The following is a 25,516-nucleotide window of genomic DNA, read 5'->3' on the forward strand; positions in this document are numbered from 1 at the left end:
TGTTGCTTGTAACTTGTGTATTTATTCAGTAAGTAATATATTTGGGCCTGATGATGGGTTATGGTTGTAAACTTTCATATTAGCATTGGGAAGATTCTCCAGGGGATGTGTGCTCTGAAAGATCAGCAGCTTATTCACCACGTGGATTTGGCTTCTGGGATTCTGCCATCAAGACTAAATCCTGTGGTTATTCAGTCACTCCTCCCCAGCTCCTGCAGCAACAACAAATAACACAGCTTTTTGTCTGGGATGATGGCAGAGGAAATGGGAGATCGTGAGGGGCCTTGGGCAGGCGGAGTGCGTCAGGTGAAGCAGAGTGCCAAGCCTGCACGTGTACGTGCGTGTGCGCCTGTGATTTTTGTGGGTGTGTGTGAGTGGAGGGGAGCCAGGAGCGAGCGGAGAGGAGCGGAGATCCTTACGGGACTCCTGAGAGTCAGAGGCCCGAGGGGGCTGGTACTCCTGTCGGGGTCGGGGAATGATGTCAAACCAGGACGGACATCAGTGTAGGCCGCACCTGCTGAGAGGCCAGAGCTGTCTCCTTGAGAGTGAAGTTGTTTACGGACCAAAGAAGAGATCTTGGCGGACACATCTCTGCGATCCGCGAACCCCGAAGGGTCCGAAGAGCCTAGAAAGTAAGTGGGGATGGGCAGCACCCCCGGGGGGCCTGCGAGGCCCGGGGGCGGAAGGGAGCGTGCAGTGCCCGCACTGGGCAGGGGTGAAACCCACTCGAGAGTTGGCCCGGACGCGCTTCCCGCGTCCCTCCTCTTGAAGGCCCAGTACCCAGGTGGCTCCTTGTTGCGCGTCACAGAACAGCCGACTAAAGTGATGGATTTCAGGGGCCAGCGACAGCGAGGTCCAGGTCAGAGACCCGGTGGGCAGCCAGGCACGGAACCCGCCCAGGCCCTGCCCAGTCCCCGCCCCCCTCCCTTCCCGAGCAGTGATTGGCCAAGGCGGCCCCTCGTTGCTATGACGGCACCCCAGTGCTGCCACTGGCTCCACCTCGTCCCTTCCGCCCCGCCCCTCTCTATTCCCGGGCGGTGATTGGTCGAGGGGCCCTTCCCGTTGCTATGACAGTACGCAAAGGCTGCCAGTGGCTCCTCCCGCACCGTCCGCCTTGCCAGTCCCAGCTCCCCATCTTCCCGGCCGGGAGGGAGGCGGGGCCGGCCGCGTCTCCATGGCGACGCAGGACGCAGCGGTGGAGGCGGTTGCTACCCACCTGCTAGAGGCGTTGCGGCTGGGATCCAGGCTGGGGCGAGACCATGTCGGACCTGGGCTCGGAGGAGTTGGAGGAGGAGGGAGAGAATGATATTGGGGTGAGAGCTTCTGATGAGAAGGGGCTTCCCGGGGTGCGCAGCGGTGGGGGAACCTCGAGGTTGGGTTTGGAGAGTGAGGAGGGGCAGAAGCCAGAGGTCGGAGCCACAGCTCCCCAGGAGGCCCCGGCAGGGACGAGGACCACGCCAGACACACCTACGTGCATCCTGGAAGCTGGTGGTGAAAGGTGAAATGACATCTGGTTACCACATCCCGCCTCGTTCTTCCGCCACCCCCATCCTGCCTCCCATTAAAGGCAAAGATTTCCCAGCAGAAGGCTTTGGAAGTTTCCTCCTCCCTGTGTTAATTCCCATCGAGGCAGTTTTCTTAGATGAGCAGATCATCCCACGCTGCCATACTGCCCTTGAACAAGTCATTTCTGTAGCTGAGATTAGCTCCCTCGGCATTTGGATGCATGGAGGAAAGTTGCTTCCTGGCAGACTCCAAGAAATGCTGAGGAGGCCCTGGGCTCAGAAGAGGGTTCCTGAAGGTATTACCTTATAGGTGTATCCTTACATGTGCTTTCTTCAGTCCCTTCTGAACTGACCCAGGTCTTTGGAGTTATTTCCTGGCTTAGGCAGCAGAGAGGAGAAAGAGCTGCACACCCAGCCTGTGAGCTGGGTTCTGTGTGGGAATATTTCTACCACCCAGAAAGTAGTTCCTCCCTACTCCATAGGGTGACCTCTCCATGGCTGACAGGTAGGGAACCTCAGCCGCTATGGTCTGCATGCACAGTACAGAGTTGAGGTACTTTCAGAATTAACTGAAAAATCTAGCCACTCTGCAGTGGTGCTGTCAGTGCCTGCCCAGACCTTTTTGCTAGCTCTGGGCACTCATCTCCCAGCTTCTGCCTGATTTGCTGCTCAGCTACCACTTCTGTGCACTGGAACTACCTGCCCAGTATGGAGAGCCAGAAGTGCCTGAAATTCACATCCAGCCAGACAGCCAGTAGCTAGTGCAAGAAGCAGGACAAAGTCTGCAGTGCAATTGATGCCCCTAGAGTGCCTGCTGGATTAGGCCAAGTCTGGGACTTCACCTGCAATGGCATCCTTCCTTAGCTGCCTGCCCTTTCATGTCTTCTTCCCTGCCCTCTTTACTACTTTCTCCCAGGAGAGCGCTGAAAAAAATCAGGCCAGGCGCAGTGGCTCACGCCTGTAATCCTAGCACTCTGGGAGGTCGAGGTGGGCGGATTGCCTGAGCTCAGGAGTTCGAAACCAGCCTGGGCAACACGGTGAAACCCTGTGTCTACTAAAATACAAAAAATTAGCTGGACGTGGTGGCAGGCACCTGTAATCCCAGCTACTTGGGAGGCTGAGGCAGGGGAATGGCTTGAACCCGGGAGGCAGAGGTTGCAGTGAGCCGAGATCACGCCACTGCACTCCAGCCTCGGTGACAGAGCGAGACTCCATCTCAAAAAAAAAAAAAAAAATCGCTTGTTCAGGGTCTGCCTGTAGGTGAGCCCAACCTGTAACATTTGCACAGACAAACAAGCTTTCTAGTTTATCTCCTCAAATGACCCCACTGAATTTGTAACTTTTTACTGCCTATAATTTTTAGGTTCAGATCACATTTGGGGTCATTTTAAAGGATTTCTCTCTCGTTCAGCCACCCCAGCGGCTCAGTGTTGGATGTATTGGGAAGCCTCTTGGATGGAAGGAGGGGACTTTTATACATTTTGATGTAAACTAACCCTGAAACAAATCTGTAAGGTCACCGATTTTTATCTTATATTCTAGGCAGGAATTAGTGGGCCAAACAGTGCTAGAAAAGGGAAAGAATTGAACAGACATTTATTTCTAAAGTCCTCATTGTAGTGTGTCAGTACTTGTGTTATAATAAGATTATATACATCCAATTCCATTTTTAATTTTAATTTTTAATAAATTTTATTATGTATATTTAAGAAATATAGTGTGATATGAGATACCTGTGTTAAATCATTACTGGATGCTTTCAGCATGTTATTATTTACTACATTCACTCTATACCCATGTATTAGGTAGTAAGGAATTTATTTTCTGAAGGATAGGAAAATTGCAAGCTTTGGTTACATTTTTTATTGATTTACTTTTAAGATAGACACATAATTGAGCTGGCATGGTGGCTCATACCTGTAATTCCAGAACTTTGGAAGGCCAAAGTGGGAGGATCGCTTGAGTCCAGGAGTTTGAGACCAGCCAGGGCAATATAGTGAGACCTTGTCTCTACAAAAAAAAATTAAAAATTAGCTGGGAATGGTGGTGCATGCCTGTAGTCCCAGCTATCAGGAGGCTGAGGTGGGAGGATCACTTGAGCCTGGGAGGCAGAGGTTTCAGTGAGCTGAGATTGTGCCAACTCCAACCTTGGCAACAGAGTGAGGCCCTGTCTCAACAAAAACAAAAACAAAAACAAAAACAAACCATAGATAGATATGTAATTATTGCAGCATTGGGTCATGAGTGTTTGAACCTTAAGTCTCTCGCTAGGGATTTTAAAAATAAGATAACTTAATCGACAAGAGAGCCCTGTGTACTCCTCAGTGCACTCCTACCTGTCCCTTCCATCAGATATTCCTCGCAGGGCAAAGGTCTCTTCAGGCCACACCCCACCCCAGGGATCATTTGAGGGAAGAGTTGCTTCTCTCAGGGCATTTGCCTTTGAAATCATGGATTACTGAAGGAAGCAAATGGGGAGGTATTTTTGTGTGGAACTATTCTACCTGCAAGTGCTATTTCAAGCATGTTCCTCCTAAAAACACAGCTTAGAGTATCTAGCATTTTTCACAAATTGGTTAACCTTGTTTACAGGGTAAAGGATTATCACAGTGATTGCAAGCTCCTTGCTGGAGGGAGGGAATGAGGCTTCCGCCCTGGACATGTGCTGGGGTGTGGCTTTGGACCAGTGCCTCACCTAGCCCAGGCGTGGTTACCTACCTCAGCTGTAAGGTGGGAAAGGTGGGACAACTGAGTATAGTGCCAAGGATTTAGTATAGAGGGATGATTCAAGCGTATGATATTTATAAAATGCTTAGCATCTGGTTAGCGCATAATGAATGGTAGCTGTAATTGTGTCAATTTTCATTACCCAGGAATATGAGGGGGCTCGGAATGAGGCAGGCGAAAGGCACGGACGCGGGAAGGCGCGGCTACCTAATGGGGACACCTATGAAGGGAGCTACGAATTCGGTAAAAGACATGGCCAGGTCAGAACCGTTGACTTGACTGGATGGTTTTCTCTATTTAATGCTCTGTTAGTAAATGCTACATTCAGCAATGACATGAATGATATAATCAATGTGTTTCAGGGGACCTACAAATTTAAAAATGGTGCTCGATATATCGGAGAATATTTTAGAAATAAAAAGCACGGTCAAGGCACTTTTATATATCCAGATGGATCCAGATATGAAGGTAAAATGTTATCACTAAGCAGATTTTTGTGTTGCAGAAGTTTGTTTTTGTTTCTTTATGATTGAACTTGTCTGTGAATACTGACATGTATGAGAAAGCTGAAAGTGCTCCAGATTAGTCATTCAACGAACAGATTGTGTTACTATATTCACAGGATTGACGCAGAAACATGAAAGCCTTGTAATTAATTAACTCACTAATGAATCTGTAGTGGGAAATCTGTCCCTGTGGCCAGCATGTCCATGTTCTGGGAGCAGACAAAAGGGAGGCTGCTGGGTGGATGCAGGCCTCGGAGCTGGTGGACCCACGGCTTCAGCTGCTCTGCGGCATTCATCTTCCTGAACCTGTCTTTGCATTTCCCATTTCTGACCAACCCCGCATCTGACGGATGTGTTATTTCTTTAACTCGAGTGTTTCCTTCCATCAGGGCTTCCTGTCTGGGAGTCGTCCTGCTTTGTTAAACTGACTTTTCCTATCTGTGCCGTAATTCCTTACAGGCCAATGTTATGTTTGAGGAGGATTCTTTTTCCTTTATTTCCAAGAGCCTCCCTGCTGCCCCTTGTGCCATTGTCACCTGGTGTGATCACACATTAGTGATATCCCAAACCTGGGAAGGGGGACAGGCAGGGAACGTGCTGTGAGTCTTCAGAAAGTGTATGCAAAATTCTGTGTTCTGGGCTTTTTGTTTTTTCCCTAGGAAGAAGGAAATTGTATAGTTTTCTTCAGATTTCCAGAAAGATCTGTGGCCCTGTCCTTGTACTCTGGTGACAATAGGTCTGACCTTGCCTCAGCTTTCTCCTCTGTAGCATGGTGAGGCATCTGCAACCGTGCCTGATCCATAGTGAGCGCTCAGTAACAGGCTAGGACTGTGAGGTACCACGTGTGACAGCATCACTTCTTAGTGAGGAGGACATATTCTTAGAAAGTGCAAGCTATAGTTGCTTGCTTTGCTCCTAGATAAAATAAGAACCAGTAGGTGGTTCTTATTTTAATAGATGTCAGTGATGATTCTGTCCAATTCTGAAACCACGATGGAGGGTGTTAATATCGTCCCTGTTAGACAGAATTTGTTTTGTTTTGTTTCATAAATCCCAGAAGGCTTGCTCTATAAGAAGCACCATCTGCTTTTTAAATCAACTTTAAACAATTTAATTTGGGGTTTAATTTAACTCTTTCCAAATTCTTATGCACCTAATCTCATTCTTGTCCCTTTTGATTTTAGTGTAGATATCGATATAATTTGAACAACACACACACGAAGATATTTAGAATAAGGGATTTAAGGAATTTTGAATATGAAGGTTTAAAAGGGGTAACTGTTTCTCTGACACCAAATGCATGGATTTTCCATGCTATGTACTTCTCCAGTCTTCTGTGTACACCAACTGAGTTTCCAATGATGCAACTCCATTCTGACACCACCCAGAGTTAGCACAGACCCCACAGGTTAAGGGCTCAGTTTCCAAGACTGCCCCACTTCAGATGTCAACATCAAGTTGTGGATCCCTAGGGTACCCGTGCTTCTATCTGACTCAGCTACAAATTGGGGGTTCCTACAACACCCTACTCAGGTTTGATATGTGCCATAGTGACTCACAGGACTAAGGAAAACACTTTACTTAGGTTTACTGGTTTACTGTAAAGAATACTATAAAGAATATGGACGAACAGCCAGATGCAGAGGTACACAGGGAAAGGCCGCGAAGGTTCCCAAGCATAGGAGCTTCTGTCCTTGTGGAGGTGGCATGCACCATCCTCCTGGCTCATGATACGTTTACCACCCCAGAAGCTCATCAAATCTTGCTCAAGAGTTTTTATAGAGCTTAATCTCCAGCCCCTTCCTTCTTCTTTCCCAGAGTTGGTGGGTGGGGCTGGAGGTTCCAACCTTCTTATCACTTGGTCTTTCTGGTGTTCACTCCCATCTTCAGGCCATCCTGAGCCTCATTTGCATAAGTTCAGGTGTGGTCAAAAAAAGTCTCATTTTGACTGACAAAAACATTTCTATCAGTCAGGAAATTTCAAGGGTTTTAGGAGCTCTGTGCTGGGAACCATGAATAAAGACCAATATTTCTTTATTATGCCACGCTAACATATAAAGCTCATCTGGTAACAGTTGGGATTTTTGATTCTCCAGATGGCTTTGTATCTTAAAGGGCGCAAGGTATAGCCACTACCCAGAGACTTACTCTTTGACAAAAGCTTAAATAAGTATCTTACTTCATTAAGGCAGTAATGGAAACTGAGGTCAGATTGTAACATAGTAAGCCAATACTCTTCCAATCACAAAATCTCAGTTAATGTGTGACTGAGTTATTCATAACAGTGTATCTTGGCTGGCTGCCATCACAATGGGCCAGAATGGTTTTGTGCAGGTCAGTGTGTTCAACGTCAGAACCCTGCGGCCTAAAGCCCAGTACCCTACCTGTCTCCCAGATGGTCAGACAAGTCCAATTAGGGAATTCAGGAACCAGCAGAGGCTACAGTGCTGCAGGAGAGGAGCGGGGAGACAGTCCTGGGTGGCGGGTGACTTGGATACAGGCAGGAAGGCAGAGGTTTTTAGGGGTAGTGGGAGATGAGATGGAGGGGAGAGTGGGTGCCAGATGTTGGGGAGGCCTGGACCCCATGTACTGATTCTGAGGGTTGGGGGTTTAGGGCCAGCTGAGGACTCTGAGGTTAAGGAGGAGAAAGAGCATCGCTGTTCCCTCCTGGCCTTGTTACCTGTCAAACAGAACTCATGAAAACACAGAAGTTTAATAATGACATTGTGGAGAAACGAGAATGATATGATAACTTGAAGCTGGGTTTTTTGGAAGCTCTCAAATGGCAGGAGCTGGAAAAATGAGCACTTGACTATTGGGATGCGTGTGGAGAAGAGAGCACGGTGTTAGAATCAGACAGACTCCAATTTTCATTTCAGTCTTGCTACCCACCAGCTGTGGGACCTTGGGCAATGCATACAGTCTCTCTGCTTTTCAGGTTCTGCATCTGTAAAACCGTATTTCAGCTATTACACATACCAAATGCTGTGGCAAGTGCACGGAACCCTGCCCAGGGTCTGACACTGCGTGTTTCCCCATAAATGTGGGCTTCTTCTCTCCTGTGTTTGACTTACCCAGCAGTGTAGGGAGCCAGCTTGGCAAGACCATGGGCCAGCATGGCACACCAGTGATCAACCAGCATTTGAGGTGGGAGGAGCATCTTGGAGAGCTTCTCATTTTAAATTGTCTTCAATCCCAAGTGCCAGACACACTGCTCTACCCGAGGAGCACCCAGCTCCACACCAACCAACTGACCCACCAACCAGCCAATCAAACAGCCAACCAGTCACCCAACCAGTCAACTGACTAGCCAACCAACCAACCAGCCAACCAACCAATTAACTAACGAACCATCTAACCAACCAACCAACTAGCCAGCCAGCCAACCAACCAACCAACCAACCAGCCAAGCAAACAGCCAACAAACCAACCAACCAGCCAACTGACTAGCCAACCACCCAGCCAACCAATTAACTACCCAATCAGCCAGTTAACCAACCAACCAACCAACCAACCAACCAACCAACCAACCAATCGGTTAATCAACTAACCAACCAACCAGCCAGCCAACCAACCAGCCAACCAGTTAGCCAACCAACCAGCCAACCAGTTAACCAACCAATCAACCAACCAACCAACCAACCAACCAGTTAACCAATCAACCAACCAACCAACCAACTGTGAGAGTTACTCCTGAAGAGAAATATAGTTGGAAAAAACCTCAGTTGACAAGGTTAAGAATGATCAGATAGTATAGGATTGGGGTAGAAAGACTTTAAAAAAAATATTAAGTACAAATTTAAAGCCACGATAATAAAGTTTATAAATGTCATTCACCTCAAAAAAGGAAACTTGACTCATAGCTGTTAGAGATGTGCCTCAGCAGGTGACTTTTCTCTGAATTACCTTCTCCTTTTGTGCAGGGTCCCTGTGGTGGCATTACAAAATGCTGGGCAGAGCCTCTTAACAGGTTTTTTAAGTAGATTGGGACTTTAAAAAATTTTGCTCACAGTCCTCATGGTGCAAAACTTAGTGTCTTTTGCAACATTATTGTTCTCTTTTATTTTTGAAAATTTTCTGCAAAATATATAATATATTTTTCTTACAATGACACCCTGGAGACCCTCTGACATGGCCAAGAGAGGAGGGATATAATAATGTTGTCATGATCTTTTGTTGGGAAGAAACCAAATGATGTACCTGTTTCAGCTGAGGTCTCTGTGCCCCAGGGCTGTGCTGGAACCACTTCCTAATAGCTCACAAAAACCCATTCTATGCATCTCTTCCCAGCTCCATGTGTAGCTTGAAATTGGCCACAGTGTGAGTATTTACACCACAGAAACTGGCAAATGCTACAAATCCAGGCACATCACTGCCCCTTAAGGTCCAGACAAATCCCTCTAGGTATTTGCACATCCTCGTGGTTACTTTAGGTTCAGGGACCTGAAGTATTTTTTACCGAATTATCTCAATTTGGAGATCTTCATCTCTCTTGTTCATGTTGTTCCTGTCACACATCACATCATGGGGCCTAGTCCTCTTCCTTAATTGTTAGTGGTTGCCACCTTCCCTCTATGAATTTTTGGTAAGTCTGCTCTTTTCTGAATGACTACCCACTTTTTGAAGTTGTGCCATGTAGCTTTTTGTGCTGCCTTCCCTGTCCTCGGCTGCTGCTCAGGTGCCAACCTCCCATCCCCAGACTGGTGCTGGCGCCCTGGGGACATGCACTGTCCTTTGTACAGCTGTTTGTTCATCTCACAAAGTGCACAGGACATTGTAGGTGCTGAGTAAATACTGGAATGATTGAGGAAATAAATATGTAGAAATTCCTTCTGTAGGTAAATTTTGGGGTTATTCACGTAAACAAATATTGCTTGAATAATTAGCATTTTCTTAGCCTATTGGGTATTCTTTATCTTCATGTGGAAGTAGGTCCAGTTTTTGTGTAAGCCAGAAGCTTATATACATTTTGGGAACCCTCTTTAAGAAAAACAAAATATAAAGTTGGTATAAAAGTGAATTTTCATTTGTAATGATAAATCAAAATAAGTTAAAAATTTAAAAATACCACAAACATCACAGAATCTAAGTAGCCTGAGTTTTAATGTCTGACATACTTCTAGAATAGCTCTTCTCTACCTTTTGTTAGCTAATACTCTTTGAATGCTTCTCCATATGGCAACCATTTTGTAATGTTTTCTATAGAGAGAACACAAATATAATTCCTTCTTTTCTCTTTGATCAATAAATTGATCAACACTTGCTTTTTATTATTCATAGTCTCAAAACGTATCATTTAGCTTAATGACTTGGTGTAATATGCACGTTTTTAAGAGATGTCTCCTTTGGGAGACCTCTATTAATTTTCTTTCATATGTGAGCTGTAAGATTTAGGACATTTTGAGTTTTCTAGTGCAGGGATTCATACTGTGGTTGACAACAGTAGTTTGCAGTTGTCTGCATTGTGGAGTAGTGTTATGAGTTTTATGATATCCTTGCCAATTTCAGTACTTCCTACCAAGCCTCTAAGGACTTAGCAGAAGCCTGTATGGAGGTGAGGAGGTGAGGGAAGAGGCATGGCTCAGCCACGGCATGGCACCGGCGGATGGAGCTGCTGTGCAGCTGGGGTTAGGGTGGCACGTTGGAGCCAGATGATTGGGTGGGAGATAGACTGAAATGCTGGCAGGTGGCTGAGGATAGACGATCAAGCCCTAGAGTTGTTGCTGGATCACTAAACATTTGCAAGGTAAATGAAGTGTGGTGTTAGGATCACTGGCAATGGGTCAGACAACCCTGGTTTGTCTCCCTCCTTGTTGCGTCTTCGTGGTGCTTCTGACTAACCTGTGAATTGTGCTTGTTAGTACATGCAGGTGGCTGTGGCCCACATCCACACACCTCACTCTACCTGTACCCCGTGAACGCCTGACTCAGCCCTCCTTTAGCCCACTCTCCACCGTGACTATGGCCCACATCCATACACCTCACTCTACCTGTACCCCGTGATCCCCTGACTCAGCCCTCCCTTAGCCCACTCTCCACCGTGGCTCAGCACCCATGCCATCTGGCACAAAAGGAAGAGAAGTGGAGGGACATTAGAGTGGAAACAGACAGCAGCCTTGGTCGGTGCTGTTAAAAGTCGCTCTTCTGCGGGGTCTCCTGAGCAGAAGGGCCTGTGTGTGCATGGGGCCCTGAACGTAGCTTCATTTGCTTCACAACACACCCACCTCTGCCATGGTTAACAGTTTGAAGACATAGTACAGGGCATGGATCCCTTCTTCTCACCTGGGCTTGCCTTTGTGTTGTTCCTTTCAGGAGAGTGGGCAAACGACCAGAGGCACGGCCACGGTGTATACTACTACGTCAATAATGACACCTACACCGGAGAGTGGTTTACTCACCAAAGGTTCGGTTTCTATCTTGAGTCTTATGGGATTTGCTTATGTAGTGTGAACATGATGTCTGCAGATTGTTTACACTTATTAAGGAACAGAATCGTAACAAAAGCCCAGTTACCAACTCTGCCAGGCAGGTCCAATCTTCCTATGGCTTTGAGGCAAGGATGCCTTTCTGTGCAGGTGTAGACTCAAGTAACTGATATCTGTACCTCAGTTGGGGCTGAGCACATGAGTCTTTCACTCAAGAGCCCTAGGGGAACCTGAACCAGAAGAGCCACTGGGGAACCTGAGCCGCAGCTCCCACTAGCTGTGCCTCTTCCCTGGGGAAAGCGGCCGACACACAGAGGCTTGCCTCTGTCCAGCCGGCCTGTCCTCTGTGCCTCTGGCAATGTCCTGTGCTTGGGGCACACTGAACAGGGGGCACCTTCTGACTAGACACAGATACAGAAGCTACATCGCTCTTGAGCCTGCATCAGCCTGGGCCCCCCTCAATGTCAATGTCTGTGTTTTAAACCTGGGAGATTTTTCACTGTGCTGGAACAAAATACCATGTTCCCCTTGTCTTAACCAGGCACGGGCAAGGCACCTATGTATACGCGGAGACGGGCAGTAAGTATGTTGGCACCTGGGTGAACGGACAGCAGGAGGGCGCGGCCGAGCTCATTCACCTGAACCACAGGTACCAGGGCAAGTTCTTGAACAAAAATGTAAGTCCATGGGAAGTGACATTTGCCCATAAAGTACAAAATAACCCCCTCTGGCAGCCTGTGCAAATGTGTGACCGGAGAATACTAAAAACTCAGAGAAAACTGAGTCCAGCCTATTCAAATGTGGGGAACAAGACAGCTGTGCCATTCTCTGAGCCTCTGGTACCCACAGAGGACAGAACTGGGGGGAAGGAGGGTTTGGCCCATTTCTCTGGGTCTCAGTACAAACTCCCACTGTCTTTCAGCGGGGACCTGTTGCATTGTTATAGAACACGTGGGGGCATCGGAACCTCTTGAGTGTATTCCTTCTCATCGGTAAATCAGATACCAAATATCTGTTTCCTGCAATTGAGCATGGGGGGGTTTGTGTTTTGTTTCTCTGGAAGGGGTGGTGCGCCATCCCTGGGGAGGAAGACCCCCAGCTCCCTCCTCGTGCTGCAGGCCAGCCTGCATGCTCCTAGTCGTGGTGGGAATTGAGGCTGCCGAGGGCCTGGCCCTGGGTCTGGAGGCTTGCCAGCTTCCAGCACCCACGGTGGGCCGTTTCTGCTCAGAAGACTTGGTGGTTCCTCTTGCCCTTCTTGTACAGAGAAACCTTGAATAATTCAGAAGCTAATACTCAGGCCATTGTGGCAGCTCTGATCAGGGGTTGAGCAGAAACTTTCCCTGAAGAGAGAATTTGCGAGCAAATTGGTGGTGTTAGAAGTTGACAGAGGGAATGTTTAGCTGATTTAATGAAGTCTCTTCAGACTCTTAGAACCCAGTTTTCATTTATATATAATTCATGCCCTAACCACAGATTTTACTTTTAGTCTTCATTAAAACAGCACATTCCCCTCAAACCCACACATTGTTTATATAATTCCCAGCAAATTTTTATGGGTCTTTTTGGAGGAGATGGGAAGGTGGTTGCAGAGGAAGGGAATTTGATGAAAATGAATCTGGAAGAATCAATCAGCTTGTCCAGCCTAAACCAGTCTGAAAAACCAGGGTTAAAATGGAGGCTTTGCTTTGCTAGTTAGTAAAAAACTTTAAATTATACAAATAATACACAGGTACATTTCAATTGTAAAGCATTTAAACACGAGGATCCTGCCCCACTGCCCTGGGCCCAATCCTTCCGTGCTATTTCTGTGTGTCATGTAAGTACATTCTAATACAGTCATCTGACACATAATTATTGTTTGGGGGTTTTAATTACATAATTAGGATCCTACTGTATCGGGATACAAAAATATACATAAAGATACATCTTTGTCATTTTGCACATTTGAGACTATTATGTAGGTTAGATAATGGAATTGTGAAACCTTTGAGGATTGGCATTTAAAATCACAATCGGTAGTGCCCGTTTTCCTAAAAACTGGTGTCAGTTAATACTCTTGCCAATAGAATATGAGTCTCTGTGGCATATATTCTCATCAACATTGGATATTCTCAGTCTTTAATGTTGTTTTTGTTTTTTTCCAATCTTAAGGGTAAAAAATGTCATCTCATTGTTTTAATGTGTACTTCCCCGATTACTAGTGAGGTCAAACATCTTGTCACCCGTTTATTGCTGGTTTGTGTGTCTTCCTCAGAAAATCCCCTGTACATGTCCTTGTGGACAAGTTATCAGTACTACAAAGCTCCAATAATGAAAACAGTGTGATACCAGGATGCACACACACACACACACACACACACACACACCCCGATGAAGCAAATTAGAAAGTCTAGAGACAGGTTCCAGTACATAAAATAATTTCACACACAATAAGGATGTCAAATTAATAAAGGGATGATGGGAGGAGTCAAGACATAGTGTTAGGAACTCTTGATAATTATTTGGGAGGAAAATAATAGTTTTGCCTTCACACAGATGAAGATACTTTCCAGAAGAAGTAAAGACTTAAGTGTACCCTAGGAAATATAGAAAAAAATGTCGATGAATATTAACGTTGAAATGAGGAAAGAGAACTTTCTAAACAGAAATAGAAAGGAAAAACCAGTAAGTTTAGCTTCATAAAAATAACTTCTTATAGATTAGAAAATGCTGTAAAGAAAATCTGAGAGATGACTGTCAAATGGAAGAGAATATTTGCAACGTTTAATATATAAAGTGTTTTATCAATCAATGTGATTTAAATGGCTAAAAATCTTGAAAAAAATGCAGGCTTACTAACAACTGAAATGAAGTGAATTAAAATTGTGAGACCCCATTGTTTTATATAAAAAAACATGTAAAAATAGAAAATTTTTACACTCCTAAAATCAAGAGTTTGAGGATCTGGGACTCTTAAGTGCAGTTGTGGGAATGAAGTGATCAGAGCCTCATCTAATCAAAATACATGTATGCTTTTGTCCAGAAATTCTGAGAATTTAAGAACGGTATCAAAAGCGTACATAAAGTTGTAACTCAGAGTATGTTTACCGGAGCGTTCTTTGTTAAAAAAAAAAAAAAAAAATCAGTATCCCAAATACCAACAATGGTAACTGAGTAAAATAGGTTACAATCCATAGATGAAATAAAATACCAGGTGGCAACTGGTGTTAGGAAAGAATATTTGTAAATATGAGAAGTAGTTCATGCCCTATTTCTCAGTAAAAATAGAGTGTGAGTTAGTATGTACAATTATGATCAGATTTTTATTTAACAATGTACACTAGAAGCAAAGTTACAAAGAATGCATCAACATATTAGTAGTAGTTCCATCTCTAGCTAGTTTGCCTGTGGATGCTGACTCACTGAGGTTTTCTGAAAATGAATACAGCACTTTTATAAAAAAGTAAAATGTGGTTAAAGTTTTCAAAAGTAAACAAAACAGGGCACATACTTCCCAATTCCATTAGCCATGCGTTAATAAAAGCATTCTTTAATCCATGTTAGACTTTACCCAATTTTGTGATTTGAGGTGGGTATTGTGGTGGTGACATTTTTATTTTGTATTTTCTGCTGGGTGTTGACATTTAAGAATAGTTTCTCTTTGCTCGCAGCCTGTTGGCCCTGGAAAGTATATATTTGATGTTGGGTGTGAACAACATGGTGAATATCGTTTAACAGATATGGTAAGTTGCAAAGCATGTATGGGGTTTTTACATTAACAGGCAAGTAGCTGCTCAAAACTATTGATCCTACAAGGTTGGAGGTGATTTGCCTAAAAGTTCTGCCAACTCTTAGGAACTTTCCCATTTTCATTTTCCTTGGTTGCATGTGTTAGTACAGAACTAAATTGCCAGAAGCAAACAATATCATTTCCCAGTTATTGCAGAACTCTAGACTTTGTTGATAGATACCGTTTTTGTCAATAGAAACGAATCCTGGCTGGGCACAATGGCTCACGCCTGTAATCCCAGCACTGTGGGAGGCCGAAGTGGGTGGATTGCTTGAGGTCAGGAGTTCGAGACCAGACTGGCCAACATGATGAAACCCTGTCTCCATTAAAAATACAAAAATTAGCTAGGCATAGTGGTGCATGCCTGTAATCCCAGCTACTCAGGAAGCTGAGGCAGGAGAATCGCTTGAACCTGGGCGGCGGAGTTTGCAGTGAGTCGAGATCACACCACTGCATTCCAGCCTGGGTGACAGAGTGAGACTCTGTCTCAAAAACAAACAACAAACAACAAATAAACTAACCCTGAGTGGGAGGGTTCTAAATAGCATTAGGTCCCAGAAGTGACAACTGAATCTGTAACTGGTGTTGCCACAGTTTGTCCAATGGCTGTTAGCTTGTCCGGTGTGCGGCACGCTCCTCTGAACGTGCCATTGGTAACTCTTTCTCTCTTTTTTTCCTTTCCAATATCTAACATTAATATTAATACTACATTAGGCCGGGTGCGGTGGCTCAAGCCTGTAATCCCAGCACTTTGGGAGGCCAAGACGGGTGGATCATGAGGTCAGGAGATCAAGACCATCCTGGCTAACACAGTGAAACCCCGTCTCTACTAAAAAAAAAAATACAAAAAACTAGCCGGGTGAGGTGGCGGGCGTCTGTAGTCCCAGCTACTTGGGAGGCTGAGGCAGGAGAATGGCGTGAACCGGAGAGGCGGAGCTTGCAGTGAGTCAAGATCGCGCCACTGCACTCCAGCCTAGGCGACAGAGCGAGACTCCGTCTCAAAAACAAAAAAACAAAAAAACACTACATTGGCATTCCCTGGTCGATAGTAAAGCTAGTCAGCTAATATTGCCATTATAAGGCATCAAGATATGTGTATGTGTGTTGAGGTGGGAATATCTGTGTTCCTGTTCCTCTCATTATTAATGTCTGACCAATCCCTGTAGATAATTAGCAATTCAGTAACCTTTCCTGACCCTGGTGCTGGTTTTGATCCTTTTGACTTATTTTCTTTAGCTGAGGTCATTCTCATGGTAAGAAGTTTTGAGTTTTAAGGAGTGTGAACCTGGCAGACACACGTGTGGAATCATGCTTTTGTTTGCTTTTTGGTCTCTGAAGTTTTCGAGGCGTCCCTTCCTAGTGAGTTAAGAATATATTATTGTACACAAAGTCTCCCATATTTGCATACTTCCTTTCTGAAGAAAGCCGGGGAACGGATTACTGGGGCCCACCATCACATCAGTGCCCTTTCAACCTGGGTTAGTCCTTTTGGTGCTGCTATAAAGGAATTCCTGAAGCTAGGTAGATTATAAAGAAGAGAGGTTTATTTGGTTTACGGTTCTGCAGGCCGTACAAGAAGCATGGCGCCAGCAACCGCCTGGCCTCTGGGGAGGTCTCAGGAAGCTCCCGCTCATGATGGAAGGTGAAGGGGAGCTGGCACCACAGCTCAAAAGAGGAGGAAAAGAGAGGGGAGGAGGTGCTGGGAATTTTTTTTTTTTTTAACAACCAGTTCTCATGTGAACTAATAGAGCAAGAACTCACTCATCACCACAGGGAGGGCACCAAACCATTCATGAGGGATCCGCCCCCTTGACTCAAGCACCTCCCACCAGGCCCCACCTCCAACCCTGGGGGTCACATTTCAACATGGGAATTGAAGGGGACAGACACCCGAACTGTGCTGCAACCTGAGCCGAGTCATCTCGTTTTGTTTTCTCGTTGCTGTGTCCCTCTTCAACCCCTTGGCATCACCCAGAGGCCCTGCTTTAAACCGACTCCTCGTCACCTTGGGGTTGGCTGTGAGGCTGGGGAAGGCCCCCCTTGGTCACAGGAGGTAGACGTCACACTGCGGAGAGCTTGGAAGGCTGCGGGAGATCCTGTGCACGAGGGTCTGTCCTGCACCTGCTGTGTGCCGCCCACTGCTGTCTCTACCTAGTGCTCCATCCTTTCACCCCAAGGGCCCTGGCCTGGAATCCTAAGTCTAAACTCATCACCAGTTTTTCAATTCAGTGCTCTCCACAGTTTTTTTTTTTTACATGGAGTTTCGCTCTTGTTTCCCAGGCTAGAGTGCAATGGCGCGATCTCGGCTCACCGCAAACTCCACCTCCCGGGTTCAAGCGATTCTCCTGCCTTGGCCCCCCACCCCCGCGCTGAGTAGCTGGGATTACAGGCATGTGCCACCACGCCCAGCTAATTTTGTATTTTTAGTAGAGACGGGGTTTCTCCGTACTGGTCAGGCTGGTCTCAAACTGTCGACCTCAGATGATCCGCCTGCCTCAGCCTCCGAAAGTGGTGGGATTACAGGCGTGAGCCACCGTGCCCAGCCCTCCAGACAGTTTTATAAACTTTTCTCGTTTTTCTTCCTAGAGTCTGTTAGATTCTAAAACCGAAGGGAGTCTTTGAATCTTTATCCCGTAACCTCCCATGATTGAGTGACTGTCCATGCTCGGTTGCTGCCTCCTGAGTGGCCAGAGTCTGGATATCCCCAGGGCACTCTCGGCCCTGACCTCAGCCACCCTCTTTTCCTGATTCCTGCTCCTGCGATGTTCTGCTTTCTGCACATCACTCTGGCCACGGTTATTTAGTTTCCCAAAACAGCCCGTGGTTGCTCACGGTCCACCTTCTTGGCTGTGACCAGAATCCTGTGTGGCCTCACAGTGCCCTGTCTTCTTTGCTGCTGCTTCTCCTGCTTTGCTCCAGCTAAAAGGAACCACTGGCTAGGGGCAGGTCCCTAGCAAATCAGAAAATGAAATGGCCAAAATGCTTGATTTTGTTGCTAAGTATGAGGCCCTACCTCCTCTGAGCGTGGATTCTTCATGCACCGCAGGGTGCTCTGGTCTGGGTGGACGGCAGCTTCCTATAAGTCATCTGCATCTTACAAAACATAGAGGAATTTGACATACTGTCCTCCCCCGAGGTTCCACTCCATTTACGTGTGTGTGTGTGTAACCTCTTACACACAGAGTCAGAAGCTTAAGAAAGACAGTCAGCTTTAGGATTCGATTGTGACAGGGATGTATTTAGTCTTTTGCTGGGATTTCCATGGGGTTGGACACCTCTCACCTGTTCCCTGAAGGAACCTATTGGTTAAATGGATATATTGTCAGCACTGGTAATAACTGTTTAGGTTTACCGGTGATTGAGAAAGTTTTTAAATTTGTGCAGTGATAAAAATAAAGCCCATCTTATTAAGTGCGTTGCAGCTTTAGACTCTACTGGAAAAAGTTCCTAGAAGTCAGTATTTCAGGATGATGAGAGGAAGGTAGAAAGAGCATCAGTAACATCTAAGAGAGAATTACTGATATAAGCCCAAAGCCCTGTTGCTGTTTAGGAAAAGTCACCCATGAAATAATGCAGCAGCAACCTGAGGGCTTTGTCAAAGGCCACCCACTGTGCTGTGGGGATGGATTAGGATGGTGGTGGAACAGAAGAGCCTCCGTGTTCTCTTTCCCTGGTAAGGGGATGTATACCCTCTAGAGTAGGGGTTGCCAAGCTGCAGCCCATGGCTCACACCCTGTTTCTTTTTAGATTATGGTTTTATATGTACATTTATATTTCTCACCCTGGCTCTTTCGAGATCCGTTCTCAACCCTGAGATTATACCACGGATAGTCGGCAACTGGTCTGATTCCTGAGTGACATCCTAAAAAGGCTGAAACACAAGCCAAAACCTGTCTTTCAAAACCTGTCCTTCCTCCCTCACTTTTAATATTCCAGACCAAGATGACACAAATGTTGGTAAATGTACATTTTTGCACTTAAAATAGGAAAGAGGAGAAGAGGAAGAGGAGGAAGAATTAGTAACTGTTGTTCCAAAATGGAAAGCTACCAAAATCACGGAATTGGCCTTGTGGACACCAGCCCTTCCCAAGGAGCCGACCTCTACGGACGGACCTGGCCAAGAGGGTCCAGGAGCTGAGAGTGTGGGGCGCCCCTGGGCTGTGGGGTGGAGGGTGTGGGGCACCTTTGGGCTGTGGGACAGAGGGTGTGGGGCACCCCTGAACTGTGGGATGGAGGGTGTGAGGTGCCTGTAGGCTGTGGGAGTTGTGGACATCCTGTTTTCAGGCCAGCTGTAGTTGGACTCTCTGAAAGTCAGATGCTGGGTCAGTTGAGTGTGCGGGATGTTATTAGGGAGAGCCTTTGGGATTGGAGGACACTCCCGGGGAGCGGAGGGGAGAGGAAAGAAACAGGGTTGATTGGACAGAGGCAGAGGTGTGGCCTCCACGACCTTGCTTCATTCCATGGGGAGCACTGTGGCGTCCCGGGGACCTTTATCCCCTCACCTAGGTCAGTGAGTGAATGTGGGTATGACCCCAGGCTGGCACTGACAGCAGCTGGGGGGACATTCCTTCCCTGAAGAAGGGTCCGCATGGTACCTCCATGTCCAACCCAGTGGTCTTCCTGGAAGTCCTTAGTGTGCTGGGGAAAGCTGAAGGTGGCTACACCGGGTGAGATCCCTTCCATGACAAGCGGAGGAAAGCCAAGTCCGATTGGCTCTGTGAAAGAACGCTCATGCTGCTAAGAATGTCTCGGCTCACGTGACTGGGAAGCTCGGGGACAGCCCACAGCATGGCCGGGCAGCCTCTGCCCTCTGTCCCAGCTCTCCTCTGTGCTGGCTCCTCTGGCTGGCACTCTCAGGAACCCCAGGGGACGTCTCTTTCTCAATAGTCTCATCAACACCCTCAGGAATGAAAGTTATCAGACCACCTGCTCCCATCTCTGAGCCACTGACTGCAGTGGGGCCTGGGTTGCTCCCCGGGCCAAGCCTGGGCTGGGCTGGGTGGATGTTGAGATGAGGAACACAAGGTGCTGCCAATGGGAGGGGGAGGGTGGGGGCACGGCAGCCTCAGGGACAGCTGCCCTGCACAGGTCTGCAGGCTCCATTGTTCCCAGGAACTCAGGCTTCTGACCTGTGTTTTATCTCAGGTGCAGGAGAACTTGGGGAGGAGGCCCAGGCTCTGCTGGAGGGCTTTGAGGGTGAGACGGACATGAGACCTGGAGATGAAGATGCAGACGTCCTCCGGGAGGAGAGCCGGGAGTATGACCAGGAGGAGTTCCGCTATCACGTGGACGAGGGTGAGGTCCCTGCGCAGGGACGTGGGGCGAGGGCCTGCCCACAGGGGCCATGAACAGTGGGATTCCCCTTCCCTCCACCAAGGTCTGCCTTCAGCTGGGCTCCAAGGACTTGGGGAAGACTTAGGGGGCCCCCTGTGAGCCCTCACTGGAGCCATCGCAAAATATTACTCCCTTGCACCCTCCTGCAAGCTAGGCTGCAGTGGGAATGGCCTGGGTGTGCAGCGGTGCCCATGCTCTTTATCACAGGAGGACCGCCCCCAGGCCAGAGAGCCCTGTCAGACATGCAAAGCCTGGCATTCTTTTCTTGCATGATTTTTTTCTTTTTTCTTTTTTTCTTTTTTTTGAGACAGAGTCTCGCTCTGTCACCCAGGCTGGAGTACAGTGGTGTGATCTTGGCTCACTGCAACCTCCACCTCCCTGGTTCAAGCAATTCCCCTGCCTCAGCCTCCCAAGTAGCTGGGATTACAGGTGCATGCCACCATGCCTGGCCAATTTCTTTGTATTTTTAGTAGAGACAGGGTTTCACCGTGTTGGACAGACTGATCTCAAACTCCTGACCTCATGCAGTACACCCACCTCGGCCTCCCAAAGTGCTGGGATTTGCATGATTTTTAGCAGGGCTGCCTCACCGGAGTGTGGTTTAAGATGAGTGGTGTTGGGAACTAGCTCTTTTTAAATGGGTTTGGATATAAGATTAATCTAGAAACTTCTGCCTCTGCCACCTCATAGGGCAGGGATCTGACCTCAGTTCTGACTGACTGAAGCTTCAGGTTCTTGGAATCTTTAAAAATCTTTCCCCAAGTGCTTGTGGGCACTTGCAGAAAGCCCAGAGAGAGGACTGTCTTCCCTTAACGCACTTTTCACATCTGACTGAAAGAGGGCATCATGGTTGTGAGGGAAAGGGCCGTCTGGGAACAGCCTGGGCATGGTGGCCTCGGGCACAGGGTCTGCAGTCCCATTCCACTTAGGTTGTCTCTGTTGCAAATTGAGAATATACTTCCCATTCCTTTGAAAATAATACCTGAAATAATGAAATCACATAAAGCGTTTTCTCTTAGATGCTTGAAGCACGCATAGACTTTCGCGATCGGTAATTGCCCTGAGCACTGTAGCGATGCACTCAGTGAGGCGGTGCTGAGGCGCAACGTGGGGTCAGGTGGAAACCTGGCTTTGCCAGTGAGCATGGTCTCTGCTTCTCTAACTTGCACAGGGTGGACAGAGTGAGCCCCGGTGGGTAGGGGGTCCACAGGATTCTGTTAGGGCTGTGCGGCTAGAGTATGCGCGGTGTCAGAGCAGCATCCAGCTGTGCCCACAGATGTCAGTCCTGAGCCACGTGGAGCACAGCTGGAGGGGGAGACACTGGGTTTGATAGGCAGTGTGGAAGTGAGGGGCTGGGCTCTCACCCTTCGATACCTAATGGGAAGCTGGAATAAAGGAATCAGTGAGTTCCCTGCAGTGACAGGGACGTGTTACCATCTACGCAGGAGAGGTAATGACTCACCTGGGGCAGGACCAGGATACTCTGGGTTAGCTGGGAGGGAGGTGGCAAGGAATGGGTGAAACCAGGAAGGAAATTCCAGGCAGAGAGCAGAGTCTGACAGCAGAAGAGTGGGAGGTAGGGAGGTGGCCCCTTTCCCTTGGAACCGGATAGCCTTTGAACCTGATGCTGAGCCCAGTGGACGAGACCTCTGGGGGCCATAGGGATTGCCTGTATCAGGCTTGCTTTCTGAGCTTCTCTGGGGCAATGAGGATGGGTACCCTGGAGCCAGGCAAGGCAGGAGGCCCCAGAAACTTTGGTGGAGGAGATCATGGGGGGCATGGAGCAGGAGGAATCCTGAAAACCAGACTGGGAGAGGTGGGACCCAGGGGATGATGCCCAGTACCAGCGGGCGTCTGAGACTGTGGGTTCATGCACCAGCCTTGGGCAGAGGGAACACCCCTTAACTCAGTGGTTTTGGGGGCTCCAGGGGACATTTGCAATGTCTGGAGACTTGGGAGGATGGTGAGGGAGATGCTGCTGGCATCTGTGTGGGTGGAGGCCGGGGACGGTGCTGAATACCCTTCAGGGCACAGGACAGCCCCCAGCAAAGGGTCACCCAGGCCACAGTGTCAGGAGGGCCCTAAGTGAAAAGGGAGTAATACAAAATAGGCTTAGTTGGCAGAACATTTATCAAAATAATCCAAGTTCAACATGTACTCATCATGAATCCCACATTACATTGGAGACTTACCCTACCAATTTCTTCTTTAATATACCCAACAGTGAAAGTTATAGAGTTTAATTAGTAACAAAAAATAACTCCACCTTTCATAAAACACTTAAATGTAGCATCTTATAAGAATGTGGCAAATTTCTGCTTTTTTTTTGAGATGGTGTCTTGCTCTGTCGCCCAGGCTGGAGTGCAATGGCGCGATCTCAGCTCACTGAAACTTCTGCCACCAGGTTCAAGTGATTCTCTTGCCTCAGCCTCCCAAGTAGCTGGGTTTACAGGCATGTGCCACCACGCCCAGCTAATTTTTGTATTTTTAGTAGAGACAGGGTTTCACCATGTTGGCCGAGCTGGTCTTGAACTCCTGACCTCAAGTGATCCGCCTATCTTGGCCTCCCAAAGTGCTGGGATTACAGGCGTGAGCCGCTGTGCCCAGCCTGCTTTTCTTTTAATTAACAGCCAAGCAATTACATGTTTTATCCACAAAGCTGGCTGTTTTGGACAGGTGTGCAGGCGTAAGAGGATTACTGATGTTACTGAGGATAGTCTTGTCTTAGCATTCACTTTGAGTATGTATTTTACTTATTTTATTTCTAGTACCAAAAGAAAAAACTGTTGAAATGCATATGAGATAAAATTTAACATTCCATTTTTGACTGATGAATGCTTAATAGTTATAATAATTTTTTTTTGGCAAAAGATCTGTTAGTGAATAAAGACTTTAAAAAATAGAACAAAGTAAATAGTGATATACTCATGTTTCTCTTTTCTTTTCAGGAAACATTAATTCTGAAGAAGAAGAAACTAGACAGTCAGACCTCCAGGACTAAGATGAAGTGAGCCGAGAGGAGACTGTGTCATAAGAATGCTTCTGTTATTAGCCGGGCGCGGTGCTGTGTACATGTAGTCCCAGCATTTCGGGAGGCTGAGGCAGGAGGATCGCTTGAGTCTGGAAAGTTGCAGTTGCCGTGAGCCGAGACCCTCGCCACTGCACTCCAGCCCGGGTGACAGAGCGAGACCCTGTCTCGAAAAATGAACAAAAACAAAATCCTTCTGTCAGTTAACAATCTTTATTAGAGGATTTTTAGTCTCTCTTTCTCAGCTGTGTGTTAAGTTGGTTTACAATAGCAAATAAACCTCTTTATTATCCTTTCTTTTGAAATAGCCTCTGCTTCGAGTTTTGTAAACTGAAGGTTACCAGGTGGTTTTGCCATGGCTTCTCAGTGGTGTCTTTTCCTTGGATAGAGAAAACTGTAACTCTGCGGGAGACGGTGAATGGAAGTTTGGCTTCTGGCTGAGCTGGGAGAGTAATTCTGTACCCAAACCTCTCGCTCGGATTTCCCACAAGGGAGGTAGGAAGCACTTAGAACACGAGGATTGCCATATGCAACGCTCCTCAAATGCAGCGTTGGGTACATGGCTGGCTCGGGTAGGAGATCGCCCGCTGCCCTACAGGGCTTTCTCTCACTCCTTCCCCTCTCCGTGTGGAGCCCAGGCCACTGTGGGGGCCCTGCAGGTGGCTGGGGAGAAGGGCCGCCCGCAGGCCAGGCTTTGGCCTGTTTTGCACACGCTTCGGTTTCTTAGTGTGCTGGAGGCTGCCGCCTGCACCTCGTTCACATTTCTGGAGGACTGTCTCAGACTCGGCCTCTCCTTTCTCTCCCCAGCGCCAGGCTGCCCCCTTCTTCCTGGGCAGGTAAGCGAGCACCTCCCAGGGGAGCCCGACTCCCCATCTTGCATGGCTCTGCTTCACGCACCCTCCCCTCCCCTGAGTTACTCAGACGGCAAGTGTCATCAGTTCACCCCAAAATGTCCTTTCGAGTTGGTTTAACAAATGTCAAGGACATTTTCAGTTCATCCCTGACATCTTCAGTTCACCCTGAAACAGCTCACCCCAGACACTATCAGTTCACTCCAAAATGTCCTTTAGAGACATAATCTGGGGGCTATGTCTCTAAACAGGGGGCATGTGGAGACAAAAATGGCTCCTTCTTGGATGCTAACCCACCATGTTGACGTCTGCTCGGCCCCAGTCCCGTGAACACCTCCTGGTTTCCGCTTTATCTTCTGTCTCTAGTGTGAGAACGTGTCAATCCTGACGTTACCGCACAAATTAGAGGCCATAGTGCACGTGGCATTCTTGCTGTCCTGAAGGTTGCCTTTGTCTTGCTGGAGCGTGTATGCTCTTTCCCTGTGGTATATAAGCCCCGGGTCTGGGGAGTAACAGTGCAGAGAGTCACTTGTCCTGTGGCTGCCCAGGGCTACGCTTCCATGTGTGAGTTCCCCAATACATCAACCCATACTGACAAGCTGGATTTGTCTGCCTTCTCCTTTGGTTTCTTGGCTCCTTTGGCATTTGGGGACTACTTTGCATACATGGCCCTTTCATGGAACAGGGCCTCCTTAAGACAAAGCACACAAGCCCGGTGTGGTGGCATTAGCCTGTAGTCCCAGCTACACGAGACGCTGCAGCTGGAGGACTGTTTGAGCCCACGAGTTTGAGTCTAGCCTGGGCAAAATCTCTAAAGAAATAAATTTTTTTTTTTTAAGATGGAGTTTTACTCTTGTTGCCCAGGCTGGAGTGTAATGATGTGATCTTGGCTCACTACAACCTGTCCCAGGTTCAAATGTTGCACCTGCCTTAGCCTCCCGAGTAGCTGGGATTACAGGCGCCAGCCACCACACCTGGCTAATTTTTGTATTTTTAGTAGAGACGGGGTTTCTCCATGTTGGCCAGGCTGGTCTCGAACTCCTGACCTCAGGTGATCCGCCCACCTCAACCTCCCAAAGTGCTGGGATTACAGGCGTGAGCCACCATGCCCGGCTTAATGAAATACATTTTTAAAAAAATCTAAAAAAGAAAGAGCATACAGCATTATGAATATAAAATTAGGTTAAAACAAATGTTTATTTAGAATAGGAAAATAAATTATAATAAAATTACAAATGAAAAGTGGATAAGCAGCACAAAATCTAGAAAACTATTAGAATATTGTTATTAATTCACTGCTTAATACAACTCTGTAATACGTCTTTTCCTGCATTTTTTTTCCAGCATACCCTTTGATTACCTCTTTTTACG

The 25,516-nt window shown here is 47.3% G+C and overlaps 3 protein-coding genes across 4 annotated transcripts in view; 1 reads left to right on the forward strand and 2 right to left on the reverse strand.

Moving 5' to 3' along the window:
• Positions 1–1,176, reverse strand: LOC105555595. Its single transcript, XM_012002611.1, has 4 exons — positions 1,107–1,176; positions 781–926; positions 515–625; positions 1–212 (listed from the first exon to the last, which is right to left on the reverse strand). The coding sequence occupies exons 1-4, from the start codon at positions 1,174–1,176 to the stop codon at positions 192–194; spliced, it is 348 nt and encodes a 115-aa protein (XP_011858001.1). The 3' UTR covers positions 1–191.
• Positions 1–1,428, reverse strand: part of SLC37A1 (solute carrier family 37 (glucose-6-phosphate transporter), member 1) — an 89,099-nt gene extending 87,671 nt beyond the window's left edge. Inside the window, exon 1 of the mRNA XM_012002565.1 lies at positions 1,217–1,428. The gene's annotated coding sequence lies outside the window, so the exon portion shown is untranslated. The remainder of the gene's footprint in view (positions 1–1,216) is intronic.
• RSPH1 (radial spoke head 1 homolog (Chlamydomonas)) lies at positions 1,092–23,594 on the forward strand. Of its 2 annotated transcripts, XM_012002560.1 has the most exons (9): positions 1,092–1,313; positions 4,379–4,492; positions 4,595–4,700; positions 11,051–11,141; positions 11,705–11,840; positions 14,814–14,885; positions 18,919–19,072; positions 20,078–20,227; positions 23,215–23,594. In XM_012002560.1, exons 1-9 carry the CDS (start codon positions 1,260–1,262, stop codon positions 23,265–23,267), a joined length of 930 nt encoding a protein of 309 aa, XP_011857950.1. In that variant the 5' UTR covers positions 1,092–1,259; the 3' UTR covers positions 23,268–23,594. The 2 variants fall into 2 exon arrangements, with proteins under 2 accessions (XP_011857950.1, XP_011857951.1); XM_012002561.1 differs by lacking the exon at positions 4,379–4,492.
• Positions 23,595–25,516: the final 1,922 nt, after the last annotated feature.

The sequence above is a fragment of the Mandrillus leucophaeus genome, unplaced genomic scaffold, assembly GCF_000951045.1.
Source record: "Mandrillus leucophaeus isolate KB7577 unplaced genomic scaffold, Mleu.le_1.0 Scaffold69, whole genome shotgun sequence".
Classification (NCBI taxonomy): Eukaryota; Metazoa; Chordata; class Mammalia; order Primates; family Cercopithecidae; genus Mandrillus; species Mandrillus leucophaeus.

Excerpts from the sequence above, each read along its gene's own strand:
- LOC105555595 (XM_012002611.1), bottom strand. The coding sequence starts at position 1,176 with ATGGAGACGCGGCCGGCCCCGCCTCCCTCCCGGCCGGGAAGATGGGGA. Across the intron at positions 626-780 it reads CGCAACAAGGAGCCACCTGG|GCTCTTCGGACCCTTCGGGG; the intron begins GTACTGGGCCTT and ends CTTACTTTCTAG. Across the intron at positions 213-514 it reads CAGCTCTGGCCTCTCAGCAG|GAGCTGGGGAGGAGTGACTG; the intron begins GTGCGGCCTACA and ends TTGTTGCTGCAG.
- RSPH1 (XM_012002560.1), top strand. The coding sequence starts at position 1,260 with ATGTCGGACCTGGGCTCGGAGGAGTTGGAGGAGGAGGGAGAGAATGAT. Across the intron at positions 4,493-4,594 it reads TCGGTAAAAGACATGGCCAG|GGGACCTACAAATTTAAAAA; the intron begins GTCAGAACCGTT and ends AATGTGTTTCAG. Across the intron at positions 4,701-11,050 it reads AGATGGATCCAGATATGAAG|GAGAGTGGGCAAACGACCAG; the intron begins GTAAAATGTTAT and ends TGTTCCTTTCAG.